Source organism: Pimephales promelas, chromosome 18 (assembly GCF_988280905.1).
Source record: "Pimephales promelas chromosome 18, fPimPro1.hap1.1, whole genome shotgun sequence".
Classification (NCBI taxonomy): Eukaryota; Metazoa; Chordata; class Actinopteri; order Cypriniformes; family Leuciscidae; genus Pimephales; species Pimephales promelas.
In genome coordinates this window covers 21,111,014-21,138,420 of record NC_142786.1, presented here as the reverse complement: position 1 = coordinate 21,138,420, position 27,407 = coordinate 21,111,014, and the positions used below count along the sequence as shown (strand labels likewise).

Here is a 27,407-nt window from a genome sequence, read left to right as displayed (position 1 = left end):
ACAGCATCATAAATACTAAATGCTATGCAATAGAGGAGCTCTTATACTGACACACAGGCGTCTTACCCATATGGGCATTCGACATGGTCCTAATCCCATGGGATTATGGGATCACTTGCTGGTTGGATTAAGGATTGTCCCTCAGAAACAGCTGTCCACTTCATACATGTATAACACACATTACAAGAAACAAAGTTTAAACTTGAGGGTCAGATGTTTTCTAGGCGGAGGTGCTGTAATGTGTAACTGTGTGTATGTAGAGGCATATGTAGATGTGCATTCATATGTAGATGTGCATTCATGTGTGTTTAACTCCTATAATGAGGCCATTACCTAGTAACCAACTCACCTCTTAACTTTTACACACTGATCTCTCTCTCTCTCTCTCTCTCTCTCTCTCTCTCTCTCTCTCTCTCTCTCTCTCTCTCTCTCTCTCTCTCTCTCTCTCACACACACACACACACACACACAGATGGCAGTACAGAACAACAAGAGAGCACAGTGGAAATATATTTCCAAAATTGTATTTATGGCTGCCAGATTTAATTATGAAAAGTGGAATTTACTGACTTCCAGTCTCTAGTTACACATTTATATTTAAAATATTTTTTTTGGTTGATATTGCAACCAGATACAGTCACAGAGATGTTACAATTCTGTTAACTAAAATGTATATTTTTTTGAATATGTTTCCAATAGATAGCTTAAAAATATATCCCTCTGATGGTCTTCCTTTATGAGTCACGTCCTGGGCCTTCCCGGTCAGAAGTGACCAGGGGGCCTAAAAATGAAACTTCTTCCATCCCAGTAAAACCAATGCAATTTATTTTTGTTCTATAATATTTATTCTTTTTAATTTAGTATTTTGAGACAATTTGATTGAATTTATTAATATTTATGCAATATTTATGGTTATTTTTTCAATGGAAATATATATATATATTTCTATATATATATATATATATATAATTTATTTTTTTAATTTATTAATGCAGTATTTTTGTTTAATATAGAGTCTAAGCCTTCAGAAAAAAAATGTTTTTGAAGAAAATTAGTACCATTTGGTTACAGTATAGAGAAAAAGCATATATTTATTTTGGTGGATTTGAATATATAATTGAAACAATCTTAAAAACTATTTCTTATTTAAAAAAAATTGTAAAAAAAAAAAAAATTGTGAATTTTTGTGTTTTTGTCAATTTCCCATTCATTTCTTATGGGGGTCATTTTTGACCAAAGACCAAAATCGTGACTAATTTTTTTACGACCACTTAGCATGCTCGGATCATGAACTCAAATTTTTTTGTGTTCACATACCTAATGGCAGAAATGTCACCAAGTTTCATAACATCCCGATGAAGCGTGTGTGTGTGTGTGTGTGTGTGTGTGTGTGTGTGTGTGTGTGTGTGTGTGTATATATATATATATATATATATATATAGTGTGTGTATATATATATATATATATATATATAATGTATATATGTATGTGTGAGTGTGTAAGTTAAAGTTAAAATTATTAAAAAAAATGTATTTATAAAATGTATTATATTTCATAATGTTATATTTCATTTGGTAATGCTGCAAAAGAGAATTTGGACAAATTGGACACCATTGTTTTTAATTTCCAGAAATACCCGTTGCCTCACAAATAATAAGCATTATAATGCAAATTCTAATACTCAAAATGAATAACCATGATTACAATATCAAAGGAAACTGATAATTCATAATCATGCAGGCCTACTCTGGTTTCTTTGTCATTCTGTGCTGCCAGACAGATGATGTTATATTTACATTTGACTCTAAAAAGCTTTTACCCACACCCCCTCTCTATCTCTCATTCTACACAAACACACACACACACACACTGTTTGTGAAAGAACCCTAGCTGTGCAAGCCAGTTCTACCCCTTAATCATATCGTGGACCGAATTACACCACAAACCAACCCCACCATTACAGGGGAGGATACGCAGACGTCCACAAACACACAATCTTTCCAAATATGCACACCGGCTGCATCTCGCTTCTCCAGCAGATTTCGCAAGGATTTGGGACGGAGATCCGGTGTGTCTCCAGCATCTCTGAGTGTTGCACAGGTTAGAGAGGAAATCGCATTAGACTTGATTGCATTTGCTGAATGGCCTGTGGTTAGAAGCCGTTCAGCTCGAGGCGCAGTTGGAGCTGATTCCCTGGTGTTCACATGCACTTTGTGTTTAAAAAAAGATCGGCATGAATCCATAGCGCCATTAGGAACTGTTTTAGTTGATAAAATGGCTAGAAAAGTAATTGGAAGCAATTCAGTTTGCTGGTGTAGTAGAGCTGCTGAAATAGTCTGTGATTTTGCGCGTAAAATAACATTATCGTGAGGATTTTTATCATTGAATACCTTGTCTCTTAAATACAAGATATTATAAATCAAAAAAATATTTTATTTTAAACCCTATTCAGGGAATTAATGACTTCATTTAATTTAAAACATGTTCTTTGCTTCAACATGTTCGTGTTAATGAATACACATTTTAGTAAAAAAAAAAATAAAAAAAAAAAAATATATATATATATATATATATATACATATTTTAAATGTTACAAATGAATTCTGTATTTTTTTTTATGAAACAGCTGTTTTTTTAACTGTTTTCAAAAATTGATTATAATAATAATGTTTCTTGAGCATCAAATCAGCATATTACAGTGATTTCTGAAGGACACTGAAGTCTGGAGTAATGATGCTGAAAATTCAGCTTTGATGACAGGAATAAAATATATTTTATAATATATTCACATGGAAGACAGTTATTTTAAATTGATATAATATTTTGTGATATTACTGCTTTTCTACTGTACCAGTATTTTCTCCTGACTTCTCCTTTGGTGAGAATAAGACACTTCTAAAAACATTTAAAAAAAGGTATAATTCCATATTATGTATATATTTAGCATTTGTATCTCAGCGAGTTCTGAGTGCAGAGTGAATGACATATGCTTACACATATGCAGACATCATGTGTGTAAGTAATTAAGCCAGATACAGAACTGGGCGCAATCATAACTGTGTGTCTGTTTGTGTGTGATGCACTTAAGCTTCGGTGCATGCTGATGACTGAGAGCAGTTTTGAGCCAGTGTGTGTGTGTTTATGGGGGGTTATAGGGAGGGCATGGGGTAGGTTTATGGGTTTAAGTATTTATGGGGTATGGAGATCAACCAATCATGAGAGTGGGGGGAAGGAAAGAGACCACAAGAGCAAAGAATGATACAGACGAGTGTGTAGAGCTTTTACACGCCTCCATTGTAGTCATTGAGTTTTTTTCAAGGAACAAACGCATCACAATATTCCTCATTTAAATAATTCATATGCAGAATAAAGGGGTGGGGCCTGGTTGAGTGACTTAGTAGTGTGTTGAAACTGGTGGTTATGGTAAGAGGCGGGACTGGAAGCGCTTGACCAATCACAACACACTGATCCAGCCGACCAATCAGAGCACAGTGTGCTTTTCAAAAGGAGGGGCTTCATAGAGACAGGAACTAAACAGAGCGTTACTGACAGACTGGGAAGAGAGGTGCCGCAACAATAGAGAATATGTGGAAAATAATGTGTTTTGAACATTGAAGTATTAAAATCTATTTTAGTAGAAAACAAAATCAATGGCATAACAGGTTTGCTGACATGTTTCTTGCCACTTTTTTAATGGAACTGTTTGCATTGTAAACAAATATGTATATAATTGCATTATACCAAAGCATTATTATGACCACAGTTTTCTCCTTTATATGACACATTGGGTCTGAGGACAGTCTAGAGCTCTTTCTGCTGAATTTTCATCCCAATTTAAGAAATTGGGTTAAATGCAAGTGTTGCCCCTAGCAACGGGCCTCTCGATGAAACGGCTCCGCACAAGACCCCTTCACACTTACACATGAAGAAACACACACACATACTAAATCTGATATTGGTTTTGAAACGTCACAAACATTTCTGACTTGGTTTTCTCTGTTTTAAGGCCCAGCGTGGCACATCTCGACTGAGCGACGAGGAGACTTCTGGAGATGGAGATGAGTTATATGATGATGAAGACTTCTCCTCTGGATCCGGCTCTGGCTGTGAGTGTTATGTGTGTGTTGTGTTTGTGACGTGTGAATCACTCATTAGGAGGTCACAGCTGCCTTGTTTATAAGTCCATCCCGGACTTCCAATCCCCTCACCAGCTGGTGTAATTCTCACAACTCAACGCCTTCATCTCTCTCTCTCTCTCTCTCTCTCTCTCTCTCTCTCTCTCTCTCTCTCTCTCTCACACACACACACACACACACACACACACACATTCCTCCCACAACTTCATACAGTTATTTTAGCCTCTGTTTAACTAAAGTCCACAGACCAACAGTAAAATAGAAGCATAGATAAAAAGCACTTCTTCGTGAGTGTGAGGTCCTGGTAAACTACATCATGGGGACAAAATGTCCCTACAAGGATGGCAAAATCTGAAATCTTTGGGGGTTTTTTTTTTGGTCTTCATGAGGAAAATTGCTTATAAATCAGATTAAGTGATGCTTTTTTAAAATGTAAAAATGCAGAAAGTTTTTTGTGATGGGTAGGTTTAGTTTGTGTGTGTGAGTGTGATCATCTGATCCTCAGTAATCAGATTACTGTAAATAAGATCAGTTAATCAGCAGGAATCTGGGTGTGGACAGCCACTATCCGCTAGTGTTTGGTGTTTCTTCTGTGCACTTTGTGCCCTGTGGATGCTTAGAAAATAAACTATCTTCAAACACACTTTTCAAGCCTTTTAAAAAAAGTTTACCTCTAACTAACAGCAAATAAATATATCACAGGAGACTTGAAAATCATGAACATTACCACCACAATGTAATTTTAGTTTTTATGTATTTGATCAAATTCTGTGGTGGAAGTGACATTTTAAACAATTTTGGACCAGTGTTATTTTAGTGTAATTTATAGTTTTGATTCAATATTTTGAATTGTATATATGTGTGTGTGTGTGTGTGTGTGTGTGTGTGTATATGTGTATATATATATATATATATGTGTATATATATATATATTATTTTATTTATTTAAAAATGTTCTTTCCATTTTCATTTAAATTTTATTTAAAAAAATGTGTTTTATACATTTTTTTAATACAACAAAAATTGTATGGTTTTATTGAAGGCGTAGTTTAATTGAAGGCGTAGTTTAATTTAACTTTATTTGGACTAAAATGGAGTAAATGGCTTTTTTTCCATAGCTACCATTTTATGTCTCATTTAATGTAAAAGAAGATAAAAATCAATACAAAATAAAATAATCCTTTAACTATCAGTGGAATAACTGGTTGTGTTGGAAATTACATCACAACTTATAACAATTTATGTAAAAAATTTGATAATATAACTATAATAATATAAAAATAATATCTTCACGAAAGTGTTTTTTCGATTATTTTACTCACTGTTTAGATTATCATATTTTTAAATATGTAACATATATTTATATGGATTTTCCTAATTTGAGATAAATCGTCAAGTGTAAACATACACATATAGCATTTGAAAAGCAGCAAAAAAATAAAAGGCAAAGTTTCTAATGTGGTCTTCATTTAATAGAAAGAAAAAAAAATCTTTTATCTATTGGAATCAGTTTGCTTTAATAAAAAAATCAACTCGTGGGAAATAAAAGTGCCTTTAGTTAAAAATCACCATCTGTGTGTGTGTGTGTGTGCTTTATGAGGAGAGTTTGGGTGTTGCAGTGCTGTTTGCTTTGTTCTCTGTATCTAGTGTGTGTGCTTGTGTATTTCTTACCAAGGTTATTGATATTTTATTCATGTGTTGCCATGGGGATGTTCACATTCCTGTGCTGACCAACCTTGCAGACGCTTGCGCTGGGTATCATATGACACATTAACACGGTCTAAAATGGCTGAGAGTATTGATCTCCTTCAGTGTTTTCATAGCTCTTTCTCTTCTCTCCCAGTTCCAGATATAGATGTTCGTCCGAGTGAAGCAAGTGTGGCTTTCACTACAAAGGAGCCCCTCCCACTTTCCACCACACAGGCCACAGGCCCCGCCCCCTCGGCTCCCCCGGCCGCCGAGCCCAGCGGCTCACCTGCACCTGAGCTGGAGCGAGAGAGTGGCCTGGGACAAGATGTAGACACAGACAGCAAACCGGAGATAGAAAACGAGAAAAAGTGGGAGATTGAGGAGGAGGATAGAGATCAGGAATCCGTGACAGAAATAAGGTTGGACCAAGAGAGGCCGAAGGCAACGGTTGCACCGCGGTTGACTGATGTTCCTGAAGTGTTCGTGGACTCATCCATCACTCTGGGTGAGACTACAGTGGCCCCTAGTGACCTGGAGGAAGAGGACGATCTGTACATTACTACAGAAACTATGATGTTTGAGACATCCAGCACACCAGAGACCACCACTGATGACATCACAACCACTGAGGTCATGCCCACCACCGTTTCGTCCACCACTGCTAAACCGACCAGAGCCCGACCTGCCCCGACCACACCAAGCTCCGCCCCCGTACGACCCCGGCAACCACAGACCACGCCAAGTCCTGCCCCCGTACGACCCCGGCAACCACAGACCACCCCGAGTAGAGCCGCCCCGACTGAGAGCAGTACTCGCTCGCTCATGAGCTCCAGCACACAGGTGGGTTAGTTAGTTAGTTAGTTAGTTAGTTAGTTAGTTAGTTAGTTAGTTAGTTAGTTAGTTAGTTAGTTAGTTAGTTAGTTAGTTAGTTAATCTGTTTGTCTGTTGGTAAGTTAGTTTGTCTGTTGGTAAGTTAGGTTGTTAGTTAGTTTGTCTTTTGGTAAGTTAGTTTGTTAGTTTGTTTGTTGATAAGTTAGTTGGTCAGTTTAGTTAGTTTGTCTGTTGGTGAGTTCGTTTTTTTGGTTAGTTAGTTAGTTTGTTAGTTTGCTTGTTGGTAAGTTATTTGGTCAGTTTGGTTAGTTAGTTAGTTAGTTAGTTAGTTAGTTAGTTGTTAGTTAGTTAGTTAGTTAGTTAGTTAGTTAGTTAGTTAGTTAGTTAGTTAGTTAGTTAGAATACAACAAAATGAAAATTCTGGCCAAAACAGATAGGCCAGTAAATATTTTCAATAAATGATAAATATTAAAATTGTATATTATCTATATGAATCTTAAATAAAACAAATATAACATTCCATGCAAGGCTGCACCGACATGAACATTTTGGGAATACAGACATGCCAATAATTAAAAAGACAGGTATTAAAATGTTATAAGAAATTAATCTTAAATTAAACATAAAACACTTAACATTGAAATTATTAATTTTATTTAACATTATAAAGTACAGATTTTAAAATATGCCAGATATAACATTCAAATGTATTAATGAATTATTAATGTTTTTAAAGATTAGGTTTCAGTGAGAGTTAGATGATGACGAGGTCAACTCGACGTAAAAATGTTACCCGATAACTGATATGGTACCAATATATTGTCCATCCCTAATTCCATTATTGCTGTTTACATTCATACTTTTGCTCTGTAAGCATGCTCTCATTCACAATGGGTTCAAATACAGTGGCCCCAAAAACCTTTTTGACATTTAAGACTAATAAAAAAAATATTATTTGTATTATTTGTGCATATGAATGTCATCTGTGAATGAATGCCATTCGTTCAGTTTGTGCATATTGCATCAAAATCTTACTTTTGTCAGATGATTTAGACAATTTTGCTATTTCTACTCTCACAAACCGGATTTACGATGCATTCAGAACCAAGCACTTTTACAGGACGGTCGGTCGGTCAGCAGTTTTTGCTCTGCTTCCCTGGAAATGTTCTTTTTTAGCTACACATGATCTATTGTGCAATTGTGAAAGGTTATGATCATTTTTTCTTTTCTTTTTTCCTTGTGTTCCTCATTTAGACACAAACAACAGATGAAACTGTAAATAATGAAGTTGCAGGACAAGGTCCAAGTGGTGACTTTGAGATCCGCGAGACTGAAGTTAGGCAAGGCAACGAGCTCGGTCAAGGAAGAGGAGCAGGAGAACCGGATCTGACCGGGAACACAGTAGACGCTGCCGGAAGCTCGGCTGCTCAACTTCCACAGAAGAACATCCTCGAGAGGAAGGAGGTCTTGATAGGTGAGAGATGAGACACGCTCAAAACACCTTCCACAACCCAATTCAGTCTATCCTACCTTTTTTGACTTCTGTCTGTCTTTTTGTCTTGTATAAATCTTTGATTTTCTATTTTTCTGTACATATTTTGTGTCGGTCTCTCTGCAGCTTATAAGATTAGATGCGATGCAAATAATTAGATCATACTGAAACCACACAGCGGAAACACTTTATTGGCATTATTATAAAGCAAGTTTGGGGTTTAGTAAGATTCATTCAGTGTTTTTGAGAGATGTCTCTTATGCTAACTAAAGCTGCATTATTTATTTGATCCAAAAATACAGTAAATTGTGAAACATTATATACGCTAACTATTTGAATACATTTTAAAATGTAATTTATTCCTGCGATCAAACTTGAATTTTCAGCATTATTACTCCAGTCTTGTCACATGATCCTTCAGAAATCAGTCTAATATGTTGATTTGTTGCTCAAGAAACATTTCCGATTATTATCAATTTTGAAAACAGTTGTGCTGCTTCGTATTTTTTTGGAAACCATGATTTTCTTCAGTATTGTTTAAAGCTACACTGTGTGATTTTTACCCCCATCTAGCGGTGGATAGGTATATGACCATCCAGTGAATATTAGTTTCTGTTCCTCTCAATTCCGATTTCGTTTTAACTCCTACGGTAGCCAATGTAGTCCAAGATTAACATGGCTTCCAGTTCGACCTCGTCCATGAGTGTTAAGTCAAACATAAACGCGAAAGGCGAAGCTTGAATTAACATGTATGTCCCTCTTTGGCTAATGTACTTTCAAGATGGAGGGGCAACATGGCGACCGACATTAGAACCCCTTACCCGTATGTATTTTCAATGGCATATTATACACTCACGAGAATACTTTATTACTTGAACAAAGTAAATATACATTAATGAGCACATATATTTTTGAAAGAACTCAGTGTTTTTAGCTAAGAATAAACTAAAAGAGTTACACAGTGTAGCTTTAATAAACACAAAGTTAAAATTAACATATTAATATATTTCATATTACTATAAATCTCTTTACTGTACTGTTACTTTTGATCAATTTAATGCATACGTGCATACTTCTGACTAACCCCAAAACGTTGAACGGTAATGTAAATATTATGTTCAAGGTTCAAGCATGAAATAGCATTTCACAAAACCTTGTAGTCATTATCTATAAGCAATATGAATTTGTTTAGAGTATCAATTGTGTAAAGGGACAGTTCACCCAGAAATGAGTTAGAATTATATAGATTTACTTTATGTTTGGTGTACTATCCCTTTAAGAACAGCTTGGCTCTCATGATCTCAATCAAGAGCCTCTCTCTCTCTCTGTTTGTGAAGAACACACTCTTCTGCTCTGTCTTTCTTCCTTATTCACATTCACCTTCTCCTCTGTTTGTTTAGCTGCGCCTCTGTCTCTCTCTCTCTCTCCTCTCTCGTTTCGCTCTGTCACCTGATATGCTGTCTCTCTCTCCTCAGCTGTTCTGATTGGAGGACTGTTTGCCTTTGTATTTGCAGACTTCCTGGTCATAGGTAATGACGTAGGAGTCGCAGGCTATAGCGTGAAATTAGTGTGGATTTAGCTCATACATCGTACTTTGCGCTCTCGCAGTTAAGCTTTAGTTTTAGAGAGATTTAAAACTCTCCCTGCCTTGGTTAAAGCTGCAGTCCGTAACTTTTGTTGGGTTAAAAATGATCCAAAATAAATTGAGCAAGTACATAACCAGCCAGTGTTCAAAACTCTTTGCTTGCCGTAGCTCGATTCAAAGCGGTAACCTTGTAATAATGTTTTTAACTCCAGTGGCACTGGAGGATTTCCACAGGAGATTCGAGCATGTGTTTGCGTCATTACGTCACATCCGTACACACACATCTGTACATAAAGAAGAGTCTCGACTAGTTGTATTGCGTGTGAGGACGGTGGAGGTGGAGATTTATAGCCTTTCCTCACAACACTTGATATAATAAACATATTCATTTTATGGTGGATCCAGAAAGTTTCAAATGACAAATTTCAAATGATGAAAAAAAGTGATACTGCAACCGGCACATGCGAAAACAAGGATACATATCTGAAGGCCTTTACATGTAGTCACGCATTGCTGATGTTATTAACATTAACAATTTGGGACCAAAGTATAATTTGCACGGTTTGACGTGATACGATTAGCGATCGTTAGATTTAATCAGCACGATTTACAACACAACTCGTCGTGTAAAGTTGATAATTCCGCGAGTAACTGCAATTGCAGATTCCGAACAGAGATGGCGACAAAGAGGAAAAACTACGGCCGCAGCTTTAAGTGTGTTTTGTGTTTGTTTGTCTGTGTCTCTATTTCTCGCTCTTTCCGATGGTTTGGTTTTAATCGCACAATGTGTTTGGTTCAAAACCAATAATGAAACTGATATCGATTGTCTCTTTCAGAGTTCATTTATAGTTGTGCTCGTTGGTGGCATTGCATCCCATAAAATCTCACACCGATTTTCAAAATGAACATGATCAATGTCATGATATTTTAGAATGAGTCTCTTAAAAAGTCTCTTATGCTCACCAAGGCTGCATTTATTTATTCCAAAATACTGTAGAAACTTTAATAGTGAGAAATATTATTACAATTTGAAATAACTTCGAAATATATCTGAAATGTAATTTGGCGCAGTGGATAAGACGCATGCCTTTGGTGTGAGAGAGAGACCTGGGTTCGAATCCACTGTGAGACACCAATGTGTCCCTGAGCAAGACACTTAACCTAGGGGTTGCTCCAGAGGCGCTTTGGATAAAAGTGTCAGCTAAAATGAATAAAATATAAAAAAAATATATTTAAGATTGTTGCTGAAGTGTTCATAACGACGTGAGTTTGAAATGCTGTAAGTAATCAGTGTCTCTTGTTCTTCCAGCGGTGATCGTCGGAGGTGTAGTCGGAGCTCTCTTCGCTGCGTTCCTCGTAATGTTACTCGTCTACCGGATGAAAAAGAAAGATGAAGGCAGCTACACATTGGAGGAGCCTAAACAAGCCACCGTCACCTACCAGAAACCGGACAAGCAGGAAGAATTCTACGCCTAACATTCATACGTTCACCTTCCTCCATTTCTCCAACCTCGTCCCGTTTCTACCTGCCCTCCCCCCTTCTTTTCATCTCGCCCCTTTTCCTTTGATCCCTTTCTTCCCTATTTTCCCAATGAGAGTGCCTCTCATTCCACGGACTCTGAACTTTCTTTTCCAAAAAAAAAAAAAAAAAACTGAAAAAGATCAAAGTAGAAAAAAATGGAATTGTTTGTGGGAGGGGCTTGTGCTAGGGGTGGGGTCAGAGAGGGCGGGGCTTGAGCCTACACACACACACACACAGAGAAGAAAAAAACTTTTTTAAGAACATGTTATTATTGATATGTTTAGGATTGTTGTTCTATGGAATTATGACCAGATTCTTTTTTTTTTTTTTTTTGTAAAGACACTCCGTTTCAGACGTGTTTCCTGCACAATATTACTCTCAGACTGAAAACATGGGAGCAAAAAAAATAAAATAAAAAGCATGAACAAAATGAGGGAGAGGACAAGAACACAGTTGGGGGTCATGGGGGGTTTGTGCAAGTCAGGCGAGAGGGAGAAAAAGGACCAGAAATAAGAGTTGCATGGCAGAAGTAGAGTCTGTACTCGAAATGCTCTTCTGTCACCAAGGTCAGTGATCTAGCGTTGTGTGGTGCCTTCCATTTCCCTGGTGCTAGAAGCAGAGCTCGAGCAGAGTGAGTGTGTGTGTGTGTGCTTGCGCATATGTGTGTGATTGTATGTCTAAGGTGCCCTTGTGACCCCTGCCTAGACACGCGGACACACACACACACACTCCGACTCCCTCTGCTGGCGAGAGCATGTGTTGGCACGACGGTACCCTCCGTTTGGAGCAGGGAGCCCGAAACACCAACACATTAAAAACACTGAAGGTTTGCTGTGAGGGAGCGCATGCATAGAATCAGAGGACTAGCCTCTCCTCTGCTCTGTATAAAAACTTTAGTAATCATTAGTAATAATCAATAATATATCAGCAGCTCTGAATGGAAGGAAATTGGTGATCATAATATTCGTAGTGAAGGATATTATCTATTTAGCTGTGCAGTAAGGTTTTATCGGTGTAAATATCAACTTGACTTTTTTTTTTTGGTTTGTAATGCTTTTAACCATGTTATTGTAGTAAAAAAAAATAAACACACACACACATGCTATGGATATCTACCTGGACATCATTTGAAAAAAGATGTTAATCAGTTAAACCTGAAGAAATGCTGAATGCTCAGCGTTTAGTGCTTCGCTGATCATAAGTCAATGCCTGTTTTTTGTTTTGAAAGGTCGGTCTTGTCCACTGTCAAATGGAGACATTTCCACTCGCACTAACCAGCCTGATGGACCGTCCTGCTCAAGACGGATGTTGATAAGGAACTTGTGCGAAAAGGGGATTGGGATATTAATATTATCGCTGTGGGTAACAGATGCAACATAAACTTAACGGTTCGGGAGAATAAACGCGTGTCTAACAAAGATATCCAAGCTGAAAGCCTTTAAATAGTATAGTACGATCTCAGAATTACGATCACTTTTTTCCTGGGTTATTTTGTTTTGTTTTAATGTGTTATGTTAGAATACATTTCATTCATAAAAGCAAAATGACTAGAAATGCATGAATTAGCAATAACAAGCTATCAACAACAAACTCTGTGGTTGACATGCTCAGAATGTATGTGACATGTCATGTGGTGTGATGTCAGTGTTACTCGCAGATGTAGCACAAGATGTTAGCAAAATGCTGAAATGACATTACTTGTCTTAACACATATCATTTTAAATATCTGAACGTGCAAATGTACTATAGCGAATCTGGGACGGCTTGTGCGCAGTATCAGCACACAGTCCCCGAAATTTCCTTTTTTATATCCACAGTAACGGAGGATTATACCCAACCCCATTTATAAACATATCGCTGAGGGTAAAGCTGCCATAACACTGAAACGTGACATCAAATCAAATAACGCTTCCTATTTGATCACAAATCATGCGTTTAGAATGCATGGTGATGTTTTTTTTTTATGTGAGAAATCTACACTCAAGCATATTCTACTGAGTGTGTGTACAAAAGCACATTCAAGAAGCCTGTGGGATATTTTGGGGAGGTGGGGGAAATCTTGAGACCCATACAGGGTGGTTGTACTTCAGTCTAAGATTGTAATGTCACACCTGTGCAACAGTACCTGTAGCTTGAATATTGTACTCTGTATGAACAGTGTGTGAGTGTGTATATTGGCTTGTTTTCATGCATTTGCAAGTGTGTTTCAATCCCTGATGGTTCTTCCTTTGTGGGGATAGTCTCTTCTCCCTGCACTTAAATTGCTATACGACACTGACAATTGCACAAACACACAAAACCTGTTACTCATAGCATCACAGCCTCGGCCTTATTATTATTATTATTATTATTATTATTATATAGGACCTAGAAGAATTTATGACACATCACAGCACACCTTTGATCAAATTATTACAGTAAGGCCCAGTCTCTTGGACACTGAGTAAATGTTAGAGACCGGTAATCGGTTTGGATCGAGACTATAATCCGTTTAGATCGAGATTATGATCGGTTTGGATTGGGACAGATAATCGGTTTGGATTGAGACCGATAATCAGTTTGGGTCGAGACTATGATCGGTTTGGATTGAGGCCGATAATCGGTTTGGATCGAGACTATGATCGGTTTGGATTGGGACAGATAATCGGTTTGGATCGGGACCGATAATCGGTTTGGATCGTGACTATAATCGGTTTTGGGTCGAAACTATAATCGGTTCGGATCGAGACTATGATCAGTTTGGATTGGGACAGATAATCGGTTTGGATCGAGACTATAATCGGTTTGGATCGAGACTATAATCTGTTTGGATCGAGACTATAATCGGTTTGGATCGAGATTATGATCGGTTTGGATTGGGAAAGATAAACGGTTTGGTTCAAGACCGATAATCGGTTTGGATTGAGACTATAATCGGTTTGGATCGAGACTATAATCGGTTTGAGGACTGATATTTTTACCGATATTCACATTTACTACTTGAACCATTTAGTAGAGGTCTAAAGAATAGCAACAATGCCATTGCACATCTCTATGTTGACTTAAATAAAATGAAATTAAATAAAAAAATAAAATCTCAAAACTAAAAACGAAACAAACAACTAATTAGAGTGCAACAAAAATGCAATTGTTAAAATTTATAATTATATCGAAACAAATTATAATGGATATATTTTATTTAATTGGTCAAAAAAGCAGAAATAAATGGTAATTAAATTGGTCATGTTTTCATTTGTGTCCAAGAGACCGGCTCTAACACATCACGACAAATATTCACAAAACCTCAGCAATCATTAGTGTCTAATTGGAATATGAACTGGAATAACGTTAATCAAACAGTTACATGCTAAACAGATAGTTGTAAGCCTACAATTAGTATGTGAAATTCAGGTATTAAGACATGATGATTGTTTAAAAAGTCATTTTTGTACAAAAAAAAAAATGCTGTTGGTGCTGGAGGTTTAATATTTCGATCAAAATAATGTTCACAGCTTTCACCCCACCACAATCTAATCGTGTGAGCAACACATTCACATGTCCTCGTGAATCCCACACCTCCCCACCACAAACACCCACCTGTCCGTTCCAGAACGCCTGGAGCTCGCTGTGTGTTCATGTTGTGGATGTCAGTTGAACTTTGAGTTTGCATTGCTGTCTTTTCTACTCATTTCTACCGGTAACTCTTTCTATTCATAGCCAAATATGAGGCGGGCCTTCCTGTGTCTGTGTGCCAATCACAGACCAGCATGGTCCTGGTCTGATGGTCGCCCAGCGTGGTTTTATACATGCACATTTTTTTAAAAAGAACTTTTGTTTTTGTTTTCTTTGTTTTTAATTTTTTTCCTCATTGGTTGATTTGTGTATAAAGAGGCAAAGTTCTGTCACTAATATGCCACTCTATTCAAAATAAAACCTGATTGGTTATCTCTGTAGCTGCTGTGATTTAATTGGTTAAAACCCTGAAGATGCTTATGCTTGGAAAAACATAATACTCTAATTATAAAGACTACTCTAGTAATACAGATATTACTGTATCTGGACTGAGTGCTCAGAATTCTGGACCTAATGCCCGGTGCACATTGTATGATTTCGGGCTGTCCCAGACGAAAGATGACCAATTGTGACTCCTAAATGGTGTTTCTACGTTTAAAAAGGTTAACGTAGTTTAGAGAGGTTTAAAGGTGGCCTTTGTCAAGATAGTCTGCGATCATTATCTGACAGTGTCAGAAATTTAGCATGATCATCTCAGTGTTTTTGCTGCTAGGACAAAGCCTGTAAAAATGCAATATGAAATGGTGTATTGTTCAACACGACATGGCGCTAAAAAATTTTAAATACTGACCTCAAGGTCAATTTACAAAATTGGTAATGCCAAGCCATGACCGCATCAACATTCTCCTCTTTTTTTCAGTGCACATTAAAAACATTTTACTCTATTTGTTTACATGCTGATTTTATTCTTCAATGCTAACTTGCGTCGTAGCCTGCGATTCAATAGGTGTCATCATCGTACAGTCACATGTCGCTCCCAAGTTTATTAGATCCATGTTGTATGTATGGCTAGTGTAATTTGTAATGATCTTATAGGTTTCCCTCTGAAATCGCTCTACCTGTAGCAGGCATTACAATAGGTGTTTGTTTTGAAGCGGCGCTGCACAGACCGATCGGTGTATGACATCAAAGTACTGCGCGAGTGATTCGAAAGCATACAGAATGAATCACTCTAGCAGTACTTTGATGTCACACAAACACCGATCGGTCTGCGCAGCGCCACTTCAAGTCAAACACACCTAATATGGCAGCTTCCAAAAACGCATACTTAGTCAAGTATGCGCTTTTGGAAGCCGCCATATAAGGTGTGTTTGACTTGAAGTCAAAGACTTGAAGACTTGAATACAATGGACACTTTACTATCCCATGAGGCCACGGGAGAGGATTATGTGGGGTTTTTTTGTTGTTGTTGTTTCTTGTTTTTTGCTTAAACAAAACAATATACACATTAGAGCAAGGGGAGAAATGACCATGCATTTACATAAGAAAAATAAAAATATCACACACACACACACAAAAACAAAACAAGATCTTTGTATCAATCAAAGATTTTGAGGACAGTACACAAATGTACAGTCTTATTAGCTTTTGCGTTAGTACTAGATTGAATAGTAGAAAAAAAAATATTTTCAAATTCTATAAGGAATACAGAGAAAAGGGGCTTTTTGTTAGAAAACTTACACTTATGGATGTGAAATTTGACTAATAAAATTAACAAATTAATTACAAAAGCCTCCTTAAACACTGTTATCATACTTGAAATATCCAAAAATTACATTTTCAAAACACAAAACAAAATTAAAAAGTAGCCTACCTTATCCTTAATAAACATAGACACTTCATACCATAATCTTTTCACATGACTACAATGCCAGAAAATATGGGGTTCTGTTTCCAAGTGCAAAGAGCAGAAAGCAGAAATTATTTTCCTAAACTTACAAAGGAAATGTTTCGGTAGATGATTATGTGAATGGTGGTTAGTGAAGCAACTGACACTGGTAGGTCACATGAAAATGACAACATGGTGGATGTAGTATGTAGAAACTATTAAATACTTGTTTAGTCCTTTAGTCAAATGTAGTACCTATACACCTTATGCGATTTCGGATGCAGCATTACTTTTAGCTTATGAAATCTAGACTTTTATCTTCTGAACAGAACCCCTTTGAGCCAACATAAAAAGCTGGCAAAATGCTCCAGACTGAAATTAAAGGAGTAGTTCACTTTTAAAACACCTTTTGCTGATAATTTACTCACCCCCATGTCATCCAAGATGTTTCTTTCTTCAGTCAAAAAGAAATTAAGGTTTTTGATGAAAACATTTCAGGATTTTCTCCATATAATGGACTTCAATGGGAACCAAACGGTCCAAGGTCCAAATGAAAGTTTCAGTGCAGATTCACTGGGCTTTAAACGACATCAGTCGATGAATTAGGGACTTATCTAGCGAAACCATTGGTCATTTAAAAAATAAATAAAAAAATTTAAGTTTTATAAGCACAAATGCTCGCCCTGTTCTGTGATGCGCGCTTGTGACTCTTCTGTTCAAACTCGTTTATCAAAATGAACAAATCTTTTTTCGACCCTTATTCCATTATTCATCGTCTGGTGTCGTTTAAAGCCCTTTGAAGCTGCACTGAAACTCTCATTTGGACCATGAACCATTTGGTTCCCAATGAAGTCCATTATATGGAGAAAATCCTGGAATGTTTTCATCAAAAACCTTAATTTCTTTTTGACTGAAGCAAAAAAGGTGTGGACATCTTGGATGACATGGGGGTGAGTAAATTATCAGCAAAAGTTTTTTTTTTTAAAAGTGAACTACTCCTTTAAGTTTGACCATACATTGTCATTTTACAAAAAAAAAAAAAAAAGCTCAGATGAGTCAACAATTAATTTAAAATGAGCAGACTTTTGTTGTTGCTCTCATTAATTTCTAATAAAATATATAGTCAAACAAACCACATCAGGCATTATGATAATAGTCCTATATATATAAATCGTTTTATTTTTATTTTACCATTTCATTCAAGCTAATACAGATTAAAATTTGAGGGAAGGTAAAGCGCACCTACACACACACACATTGAAACACGCCTCCTGTGCATGTCACGTCACGTGATGTAACCTGAGCAGCGTCTGCAGGTTATCAATCAAGATCAATACTGAAGCTGGAGTTTGTGCTTCACTCAAGCTCAATAACTAACATCTAATTTACAGATACAGGGCAGTGCGCGTGGGCATCACGATGGCCGAAGAAGCCTTGTTTGTCAGTGATTACGGTGGGTGATTTGATGTAAATGAGCTAAATTGACTCATTGTTTTTGACACCGATAATTGTCTAATTGGTCTCATTTCTAAACGGATAAAAGGTCTAATGGTTTGACACTCTGGGCGGAGGTTCAATTTATTCTCTAATTAGTGATAAACAAGCACGTGAGAAAACTTCACTTTTAAAACGTCCCCATAAAGTAATGTTTGTAACTTTTAACTGGACGATAAAACATTCTTATTGTTACACACACGAACACGCGCATACACAATTGTTACTATTTTACTGTTACTATTTCCCAGCTGCTTTGAACTTAAACGCATAAAGAACTTTGAACTGTTAACGATTGTATAAGTTATTCTAAAATTAAAACAGTTTCTTTTTTGTGCCATGTCTCGAAGTTAAAGGGCTAGTTCATCCAAAAAGGAAAACTCTTGTCATTATTTTCTCTCCTCATGTTATTCTAAACCTGTATGATTATCTTCTGTGGAACATAGAAGATATTTTGAGAATGTCTCTTTTTTATACAATGAAAGTCAATGGTAACCAAAACGGTTATCAATCAGTTCTGAATTGGAGTAAATTCCTGATTAGTGTTTGTCTTATAATTTCCTTTTTCTTGCCATGTCATGTTTATAGATGGTCCATGTCCTCTGTGTGAAGAAGATGAGCAGATAGGGTATTGCAGATACAGAAACACAGAGCATGCAAATGAGAGCGAAATAAAAAACGATGCGGAAGACAAGGAGTCACAGGAGTTCAAGAGGGACTCTGAGGTGAAACCAGAGGAAATAGCTGAGGAGAACTGGACTATAGTTCAAGAACCTGAAGAAAGGAAAACAGAGAGGAAAGAGGAGGAAAACAAAACAGAAGCAAACGAAACTGAAGACACCAAGCAGAAAAGCACAGAAGAGGAGCAAAACAAGAAAGAACATAATGCTGAATCAGATGAACAATCTAAAAAAGAAGAGCAGGACAGTGTGTTTGGTTTAAAAGATGATGAAAGAAAGACAGATGATGAGGATGATGACAATGAAGAGGCAAGGGACTTGCTGGTGGCTCCTCTAGAGGACGACTGTATTTTGCAGATGGGCCCCGACTGCACCATAGACCTGGTGATGGTGTGTGATCAGCCGAGATGTGTGAATGAAGACCTTTCGTTATGCCCCCCCAAGTCTTCAGATTTCTCCCAGCAGGCCCCTATAAAATCCCCACCGAAACCATTATCTATCACATTACCACCTCAGAATCCCACAATACTCCCCTTTCTGCCCCATCCTCTCCTTCCAGCTCAGGTCCCAGCACAGGCCCAGTTGGAGCCCCAGTGTTTGGGCAAACGGCCCTATGGAAGCAGCCCCGCTGTCGACCCCCAGGCCATGAGGCCCCTGGAGGTGACGCTACGACAGGTGTACACCACTCGCCAATACACACGCTTCGCCAGCAGAGCGGCTCCTATGCCTCTGGCCTCCGTCGGAGGAGAAACCAGCACTCAGGCTTTACCCTCCATCAGCACCGATGTCCCTCTATTGCCTCCGAAGAAGAAAACGCGCACCTTCTACAGCACAGGTGAGAGAACGTACATATTAAAAGGGTAGTTAACCTGAGAAAAGTTACAAATTCTGTCACCATTTACTCGCCTTCATGTCATTCCAGACCTGTATGAATCACAAGAAAGGATATTTTGAAAAATCTCAGTGTTTTACTGTCCATACTATCCTGTCCAGTGTTGTTTTGGACCCCGTTGACTTTCAATGTATGGAAAAAAACGTCTTCATTAGTGTTTCACGGGAGAAAACTTTACAGATGTGATTTTTATATACATGTATCAATATGTGTGTGTGTATACTTGTATATTCATACATATATACACTGCCATGCCAAAAGTCAATTATGAGGACATGTTCTTTAATTCATACCACTAAATAATCATACTAAAAAATGGGTAGGTGCTAGAAAATGTCATTAGCTCAGTATAAAAAAAACATTAGAGTGGAATATCTTCATAATAATAGGTGTACCAACATCTTTGTATGTGTGTGTGTGTTTGTGTGTGTGTAGATCAGCTGGAGGAGCTGGAGCGTGTATTTCAGGATGATCACTACCCTGATGGAGACAAGAGAAAGGAGATTGCGGCCTCCATCGGTGTTACGCCCCAGAGAATCATGGTCACTGCCCGCAGGCATCCATTCCTTAAAGGAGTAGTTCACTTTAAAAAAAAAAACTTTTGCTCAAAAATTTGATAATTTACTTGATAATTTACTCACCCCCATGTCATCCAAGATGTCCATGTCTTTCTTTCTTCAGTCGAAAAGAAATTAAGGTTTTTGATGAAAACATTCCAGGATTTTTCTCCATATAATGGACTTCAATGGGGTCCAAACGGTTCAAGGTCCAAAAGACAGTTTCAGTGCAAATTTCAAACTGTTCAAAGGGCTTTAAACGATTCCAGACGGCGAATAAGGGTCTTATCAAGTGAAACGATCGCTCATTTAAAAAAAACAACAACAACAACAACAAAGTTTAAGTTTTATAAGCTCAAATGGTCGCCTTGCTCTGTTCTGTGATGCGAGTTCGTGACTCTCGTGTCAAAATGAACGATTTTTTCAAGTCAATTCGTTCATTTAGTTTGTTGAATGAACCATATGACACGAAAAAAGATTCTTTCATTTTGATAAACGAGTTTGAACAGGAGAGTCACGAACAGAGCAAAGCGAGCATTTGAGCTTATAAAATGTAAACTTTGTAATTTTTTTTTTTAAATGAGCGATTGTTTCGCTTGATAAGACTCTTATTCATTGTCTGGAATCGTTTAAAGCCCTTTGAACAGTTTGCAGTTTGCACTGAAACTGTCATTTGGACCTTGAACCATTTGGTTCCCATTGAAGTCCATTATATGGAGAAAAATCCTTGAATGTTTTCATCAAAAACCTTTTAATGAAAGAATGAATGACATGGACATCTTGGATGACATGGGGCGAGTAAATTATCAGCAAAAGTTTTTTTCAAAAGTGAACTACTCCTTTAAGACCTCAAGCCACTTCTCACATTAATATGTGTTTCAATTCATCAAAATACATGCAATTGACAATTATACTTTGATCCTCCCATCAGGTGTGGTTTCAGAACCGTCGAGCCAAATGGAGAAAAACGTCGAAAACCACAACAAAAAAGCCTGCTAGTCGGGGTCAAACCTGTGTCCAGGTCAACAGGTTAGTGTTTACGCAATGCAGCAGACATATTGTGCGATGTAATGCATTTACTCGATTGTATAATTCATTTGTGTGTGTGCAGGCCAGCAATTTTCCATGCTCCTTCTCAACATCCCAAGCCTGGGAACACACTCCCCCCCTACAGTACCATCCGGACCAGCCGCACCAGTCCAGCAGGTCACACACTCACACATACACCTAAAGCTATTAGGACTGTTTAATTTAATTATGCATTAGGACTTAAACTGTTTAAACTGCACAATAGGACTTAACAAGCTATCTAATTAGAGCTAATCAAAAATGCCTGCACATTCAAAACATGGGTGCCGGTTTTGGTAACACTTTTTTTTTTCATAGTCCACTTTAGATATTCTACTAACTATAAGTAACTTTGCATCTACATGTCAACCAGTAGTCATTCGCGTATTAGTAGACCATCTGCTTAATAAGTGCTGACACTTTATTTTGATGCAGACATTACACTGAATATAAGTAACTTTGCATGTCAATTTATTGTACTAACCCTAAACTAACAGTCTACTAATACTCTAATGAGAGCGAGCTGACATGTAGTTGCAAAGTCTAAACTGAGCTATCAAAGTAAATTGTAACCCCTGTTTTTCGTGCAAATGCAATATTCTGTGTGCATCAGGTCCAGGTTGTGTTGATATGGCACCTTGTGTGTCTCAAGGAGGATTTTTGGAGTACATGCCCCCTCCCATGCACAGTCCTCCTCCGATACGACGAGCCTCCTTGCCTCTTATCACGGCATACAACCCTTCCACACACACCGTGTCCCTTCTGCTGGACACACCTGAACACAGTGAGCCCAGCTCCACTGACACAACACCGCTGAGTTTACAGACTGACACAGGGTTAGTATGAACTATGTTACTCATCCCATGCAGTACCGTTGTTAAACACTAGGTGTCGCTAGACGGTATTTTATATATGCATTTTTTTTTAGAAGTGGGGGTCTGTACTACAGGTGTTCCTGCTGCTTAAGGTCTTATATTATTGGGTAGTCTGCACAACTGGCCATAGCTGTTGAAAATCTGATCACAAATTGGATTTTTTATTTTATTTTTACATTTAATTGACCGAAAGTTATGATAATGTTACAAAAGATTTATATTTTAAATGAATTATGTTCTTTTGCACTTTCTACTCATCATAGAATCCTGAAAAAGCATCACATTTTCCACAAAGATATGAAGCAGCACAACTGTTTTCAACTTATATGATAATAATAAGAAATGTTTGTTGAGCAGCAAATCATCATGTTAGAGTGATTTCTGAAGGATCATGTGACACTGAAGACTGGAGTAGTTATGCTGAAAATCATAAATAAATAACTCTTTAAAATATATTAATATAGAAAACGTATTTAACATTTTAATAATATTTCACAATATTACTGTTTTGCTTACATTTATTTACATTTACAATGAATCATTTTGCTGATGCTTTTATCTAAAGTGACTTGCAAATTATTAATAACTATTTATTTATTTATATTTGTCAAATAAATACAGCTTTGGTGAGTATGAGACCTAAAAACATAAAAAAAACCCTTTTGCATTGGTATATATAGGTTGTTTTTTACATTGAATCAGTTTTCTTGCAGCATTTATCAGAAAAAGTGTTTGTGTGTAAAATATATCATATAATGAACAAAATAGAATTATTAATGCATAAATCAAACCTATTCAGATTAGTGAAACTTTTTTAACATAGGTTTCCACACATGTCAAATGTATAAAATGTAATTCTATACATCTAAATGTATGGAATTAAGGTTAGGGGTCAAGGTTGTATGAATTATTTATTGTCATAATATTTTGTAATATTGATTATTTATCATTATTCATTTAAATGAGTTAGGTTTATTCATTATTATTACGATTGACATGATCGTACTGTCTACACTAGTGTCTCACAGGAGACTTCTCACAACATGTGCTCCACTGTCTTCGTTCCTATTGGTAGTCCCCGCACTGCTTGTTTGCATGAAGTAAAACATTTCTGGACACGCCTACATCATGTTTCTGCAAACCACCCGCTCTCGTTTACATGAATGCATTCTGGTTGCTTTGTCGCGATAGTTTGAAATACGACCTTTATGTTCAAAACAATCAAATCTTTTAATGTCACATGATTTTGATCCTCAGATGTGTTTCTCCTGTTTACAGGTTTGATTATGAAGGCATGGGCACCTCTGTGAAGATGGACTTCATGACTTCTGCTTCACAGAACAGCACTTTAAACTACCAACTCAACACATTTTCTCAACAGTCTAACACCTTGTTAACTCAGCAGACTAATAGTTTCCTCTCTCAGCAAACAAACACTCTGTTACCTCAACAAACTAGTTGTCTTATGCCCCAACAGTCTTGCACACTGTTGCCCCAGTACTCCCACCTGTCGTACCTCACGCCCTCTCCTTACCTCACGCCGGCCCCTACCGAGAGCAGCAGCGCCCCGTATCAGCCCCTCACCAACAACACACTCCCCACGTACACCAGCAGTGGACATGCGTATCTCCATTCTCAAACCAGCAACCAGATGCTGCTCCATTCAGGAGTTCATGGTAAGTCCACCATTACACCTGTCTTTAAAGGGATAGTTCACCCAAAAATGAAAATTAGCTCATGATTTTCTCACCCTCAAGTCATCCTTGGTGTATATGACATTCTAGACGAATAAAATCAGTTATTTTAAAAAATGTCCTGGCTCTTCCTAGCTTTATAATGGCACTGAATGGACGTTTTTGTTTTGAAGTCCATAATAGCGCATCAATCCAAGATTAATCACTTTTATCACAAAATCACTTTTGCACTTTTATCATGGATAGATGCTCTTTTATGATTTATAGATGTAGTTTTATCGTGGAAAGATGCACTTTTATGATGGATAGATGCAGTTTTATCATGGAAAGATACAGTTTTATCATGGAGAGATGCATTTTAATCATGGATAGATGCACTTTAATCTTGAATAGATGCACTTTTATCATGGATAAATGCACTTTAATCATGAATAGATGCACTTTAAACATGAATAAATGCACTTTTATGGTGGATAGATGCAATTTTATCGTGGATAGATTCAGTTTTATCGTGGATAGATGCACTTTAATCATGGATAGATGCACGTTAATCATGAATAAATTCACTTTAATCATGGATAGATGCAGTTTTATCATGAATAGATGCACTTTTATCATGGATAAATGCACTTTAATCATGAATAGATTCAGTTTTATCATGGATAGATGCACTTTAAACATGAATAGATGCACTTTAATCATGGATAGATGCACTTTAATCATGGATAGATGCTCTTTTATGGCGGATAGATGCAGTTTTATCATGGATAAATGCAGTTTAATCATGGAGAGATGCACTTTTATGATGGATAGATAGATGCACTTAAATCATGAATAGATGCACTTTAATCATGGATAGATGCACTTTTAATCATGGATAGATGCACTTTAGTCATGAGTAGATGATCTTTAGTCATGGAGAGATGCACTTTTATGATGGATAGATAGATGCACTTAAATCATGAATAGATGCACTTTAATCATGGATAGATGCACTTTTAATCATGGATAGATGCACTTTAGTCATGAGTAGATGATCTTTAGTCATGGATAGATGCAGTTTTATGGACAGTGAAACGGCCATTTACTGCCATTATAAAGCTTGGAAGAGCCAGGACATGTTTTAATATAACTCCCGATTGTATTTGTCTGAAAGAAGAATGTCATATACACCTAGGATAACTTGAGGGTGAGTAAATCAAAATTTTTTGGATGAATTATCCCTTTAAAATGGTAACTTGCATGTTTCTATAAAGCATTTCAGGCCTACCCTTGGACTACTGACATGTATAGTCAGCCGGGTCCGTACACACAGGCGGTGTTTCGGCCACAGTTATCATCACAGGGTCCTGAAAGCCAGTACACTCAACTCCTGCCCCAACAGCACTACGTTCAGCTCCAGGGAGCGCCGGCACAGCCCAGTCTTCCCAAACCCACCACTGACCCCCTGCTGCCCAATGTCAAGGTGGAGTCTGAGGACACCAGTCAGCCAATCAGAGGCAGCGAGGCCGAGCCTACCTTTCACTGCGATTTCTCACCAATCAACTTTTAACAGCAGGTGATGTGTTGAGCTATATGAATGTAGAGTCTGTTTTGTGTTTTAGAATTGATTATAGAACAGTATGAGTCGATAACATTTTTGAAAACTTGGGTCAGGGGATGCTGGAGAGACATTTTAATGCAAAAAAAAAACAGTCCATACAATAGTTTATATCATTAAAGGTGCATTATGCAACATTCTAACCCATACACGCTTAAACAATTGCCCGATCAACAATTTTCTGATCACTGTAATTGCCTCTATAATCCAGTATAGTAAAAAAAATAAGAGGGATTCGGGACGGAGTTTGAGACTATGCGTGACATCATGCGCGTTCACGCTCACCTGGCTATGTCTGGCAGGTTTGTGTATTCGCCGCCATTCTCCGTTTCAGCGAAGACAACTCAGGCGACAAAACTTTAGTCAACTTTCCACAAAAGTAGAAGATGGATTTAAAGAGACCAGCTTGTAGTTCATTCCAAACCCCAACGCAAACTCCACGTAAGACAAAGAAAATAAAACTTCTGTCTAGTGCCAGGCGTTGGAATAAGAAGAGAGTCAACATCGGGAAGGCTTTCAACAAATGGAGAGATCTCTGGTCTGCTCTAGGGCTCAAACGGGTCCTATACAAAGTAATAACTTATATTGTTCATGAACGTGTTTCTATAATAATACAATCATAAGTGGATACAGTAAGCACATAAAACAGTTCAACATGGAGATAGATGGAAACAAAAAAGTTTTTTACCACCCCTGTTTCCCCCTCACACATACATAAGTGTGTAATTTACTCAAATGCCTTTCCTTTCATATACTTAATAAGACTTGCAGATTTATAACTTTATTATCTCATTATGACTGTAACAAAAGATGTTTGCGGCTGATGCTCCTTTGGTTATGAACAGCTCGTGCAAGCGTGCGTGTGTGTGTGTGATCCATGAGCTCGCACACCTCTTGTTACAGTTTCGCTTGTCGTCAGAGGGGGCGTAGTTCTGCAAAAACTCAGAGACTTGCGTTTTGCACCTTTAAGTAAAAAAAGCTCCTTGCAAAGGGTTTGTGTTGAATCTGGATTATTATAGTTAACTAAAACTATAACCATTTTTGTTGATTAAATTAAGATAAATGTTAAAAGTAAGTGAACTTAATTAGTAAAGATTTGGAAAAGTGGAAAAAAATTCAGGTAGTTGAATTCAGTAAATATATATATATATAATTATTAATTGAATCTCATATATATATGTATAATTATGATTAATTAAATCGTTAATTTATCATTTATCATACAGTTTAAATGGGTCTTGACTCTTGACACATGAATATATATTTTAATAATATATATATATTAATGAATATGTATTTTATAATATGTATTTTGTGGCTGATATTACTGATACACATCTGTGTTGTGTTTCAGGGCGCAGACTGAGAAGATCCACTGACAGTGTTTTCATTTCTTTATATGTTTGTCTTCTGTTTTTGCTGTGGTGTGCAAGAGCTATTAAAATGCTCTTTCTCTGATGTTTTGCTGTGTTGGTTATTATATACAAATGCACAAGATTCAGTGGACTAGTGAACAAGAAATCAGGCATATGCACAGGGTAGGATGTTTTCAGGCCTGCTATTTAGTAAGGAAGTATGCAATTTCAGCCGCAGCCAGAGATTGAGGGTTAAAGCATGAGAGCACCTGTAGAAGACCACAAGGGGACGCTGTTTTACAAGCGCATTGATCTCAGACCTGCGCACTTCTCTACAACACACTTCTGAGGCCTTTTTAAAAGTTTTTGTTGAATAATTCAATCCTCCTCTGACCTCCTCACCTCACCATACTTTTTCTTCTCTTTCTCCATAGATTTACTCCGCTACGTTCAGGTGCGATTGATATATTTTTTGTACACAGAACAATTGAGAAGATGTCAGAAACACTGCATGATCATTACACCACAGCCTGCTCTTTCGCAGTGTTAATATAACT

General features: G+C 37.2%; 2 protein-coding genes across 2 annotated transcripts in view; both read left to right on the top strand.

Annotated features, from left to right (window-relative positions):
- Window positions 1-11,411, top strand: part of sdc3 (syndecan 3) — a 32,829-nt gene extending 21,418 nt beyond the window's left edge. The window contains exons 2-5 of the mRNA XM_039680803.2: window positions 4,007-4,106; window positions 5,980-6,665; window positions 7,911-8,130; window positions 11,043-11,411. Of these exons, the coding sequence (XP_039536737.1) occupies window positions 4,007-4,106; window positions 5,980-6,665; window positions 7,911-8,130; window positions 11,043-11,209 (1,173 nt within the window). The 3' untranslated portion in view covers window positions 11,210-11,411. The remainder of the gene's footprint in view (window positions 1-4,006; window positions 4,107-5,979; window positions 6,666-7,910; window positions 8,131-11,042) is intronic.
- Window positions 11,412-17,909: 6,498 nt separating this feature from the next.
- nobox (NOBOX oogenesis homeobox) lies at window positions 17,910-26,953 on the top strand. Its single transcript, XM_039681096.2, has 9 exons — window positions 17,910-18,088; window positions 18,718-19,644; window positions 20,137-20,243; window positions 21,190-21,287; window positions 21,370-21,464; window positions 21,940-22,162; window positions 23,480-23,877; window positions 25,152-25,453; window positions 26,850-26,953. Exons 1-8 carry the CDS (start codon window positions 18,055-18,057, stop codon window positions 25,445-25,447), a joined length of 2,178 nt encoding a protein of 725 aa, XP_039537030.2. The 5' UTR covers window positions 17,910-18,054; the 3' UTR covers window positions 25,448-25,453; window positions 26,850-26,953.
- The last annotated feature ends 454 nt before the right edge of the window (window positions 26,954-27,407 follow it).

Coding starts and splice junctions, on each gene's coding strand:
- nobox (XM_039681096.2), top strand. CDS start 18,055: ATGGCCGAAGAAGCCTTGTTTGTCAGTGATTACG. Junction 19,645..20,136: donor GCGCACCTTCTACAGCACAG/GTGAGAGAACGT, acceptor GTGTGTGTGTAG/ATCAGCTGGAGGAGCTGGAG. Junction 22,163..23,479: donor AGTTTACAGACTGACACAGG/GTTAGTATGAAC, acceptor TCCTGTTTACAG/GTTTGATTATGAAGGCATGG.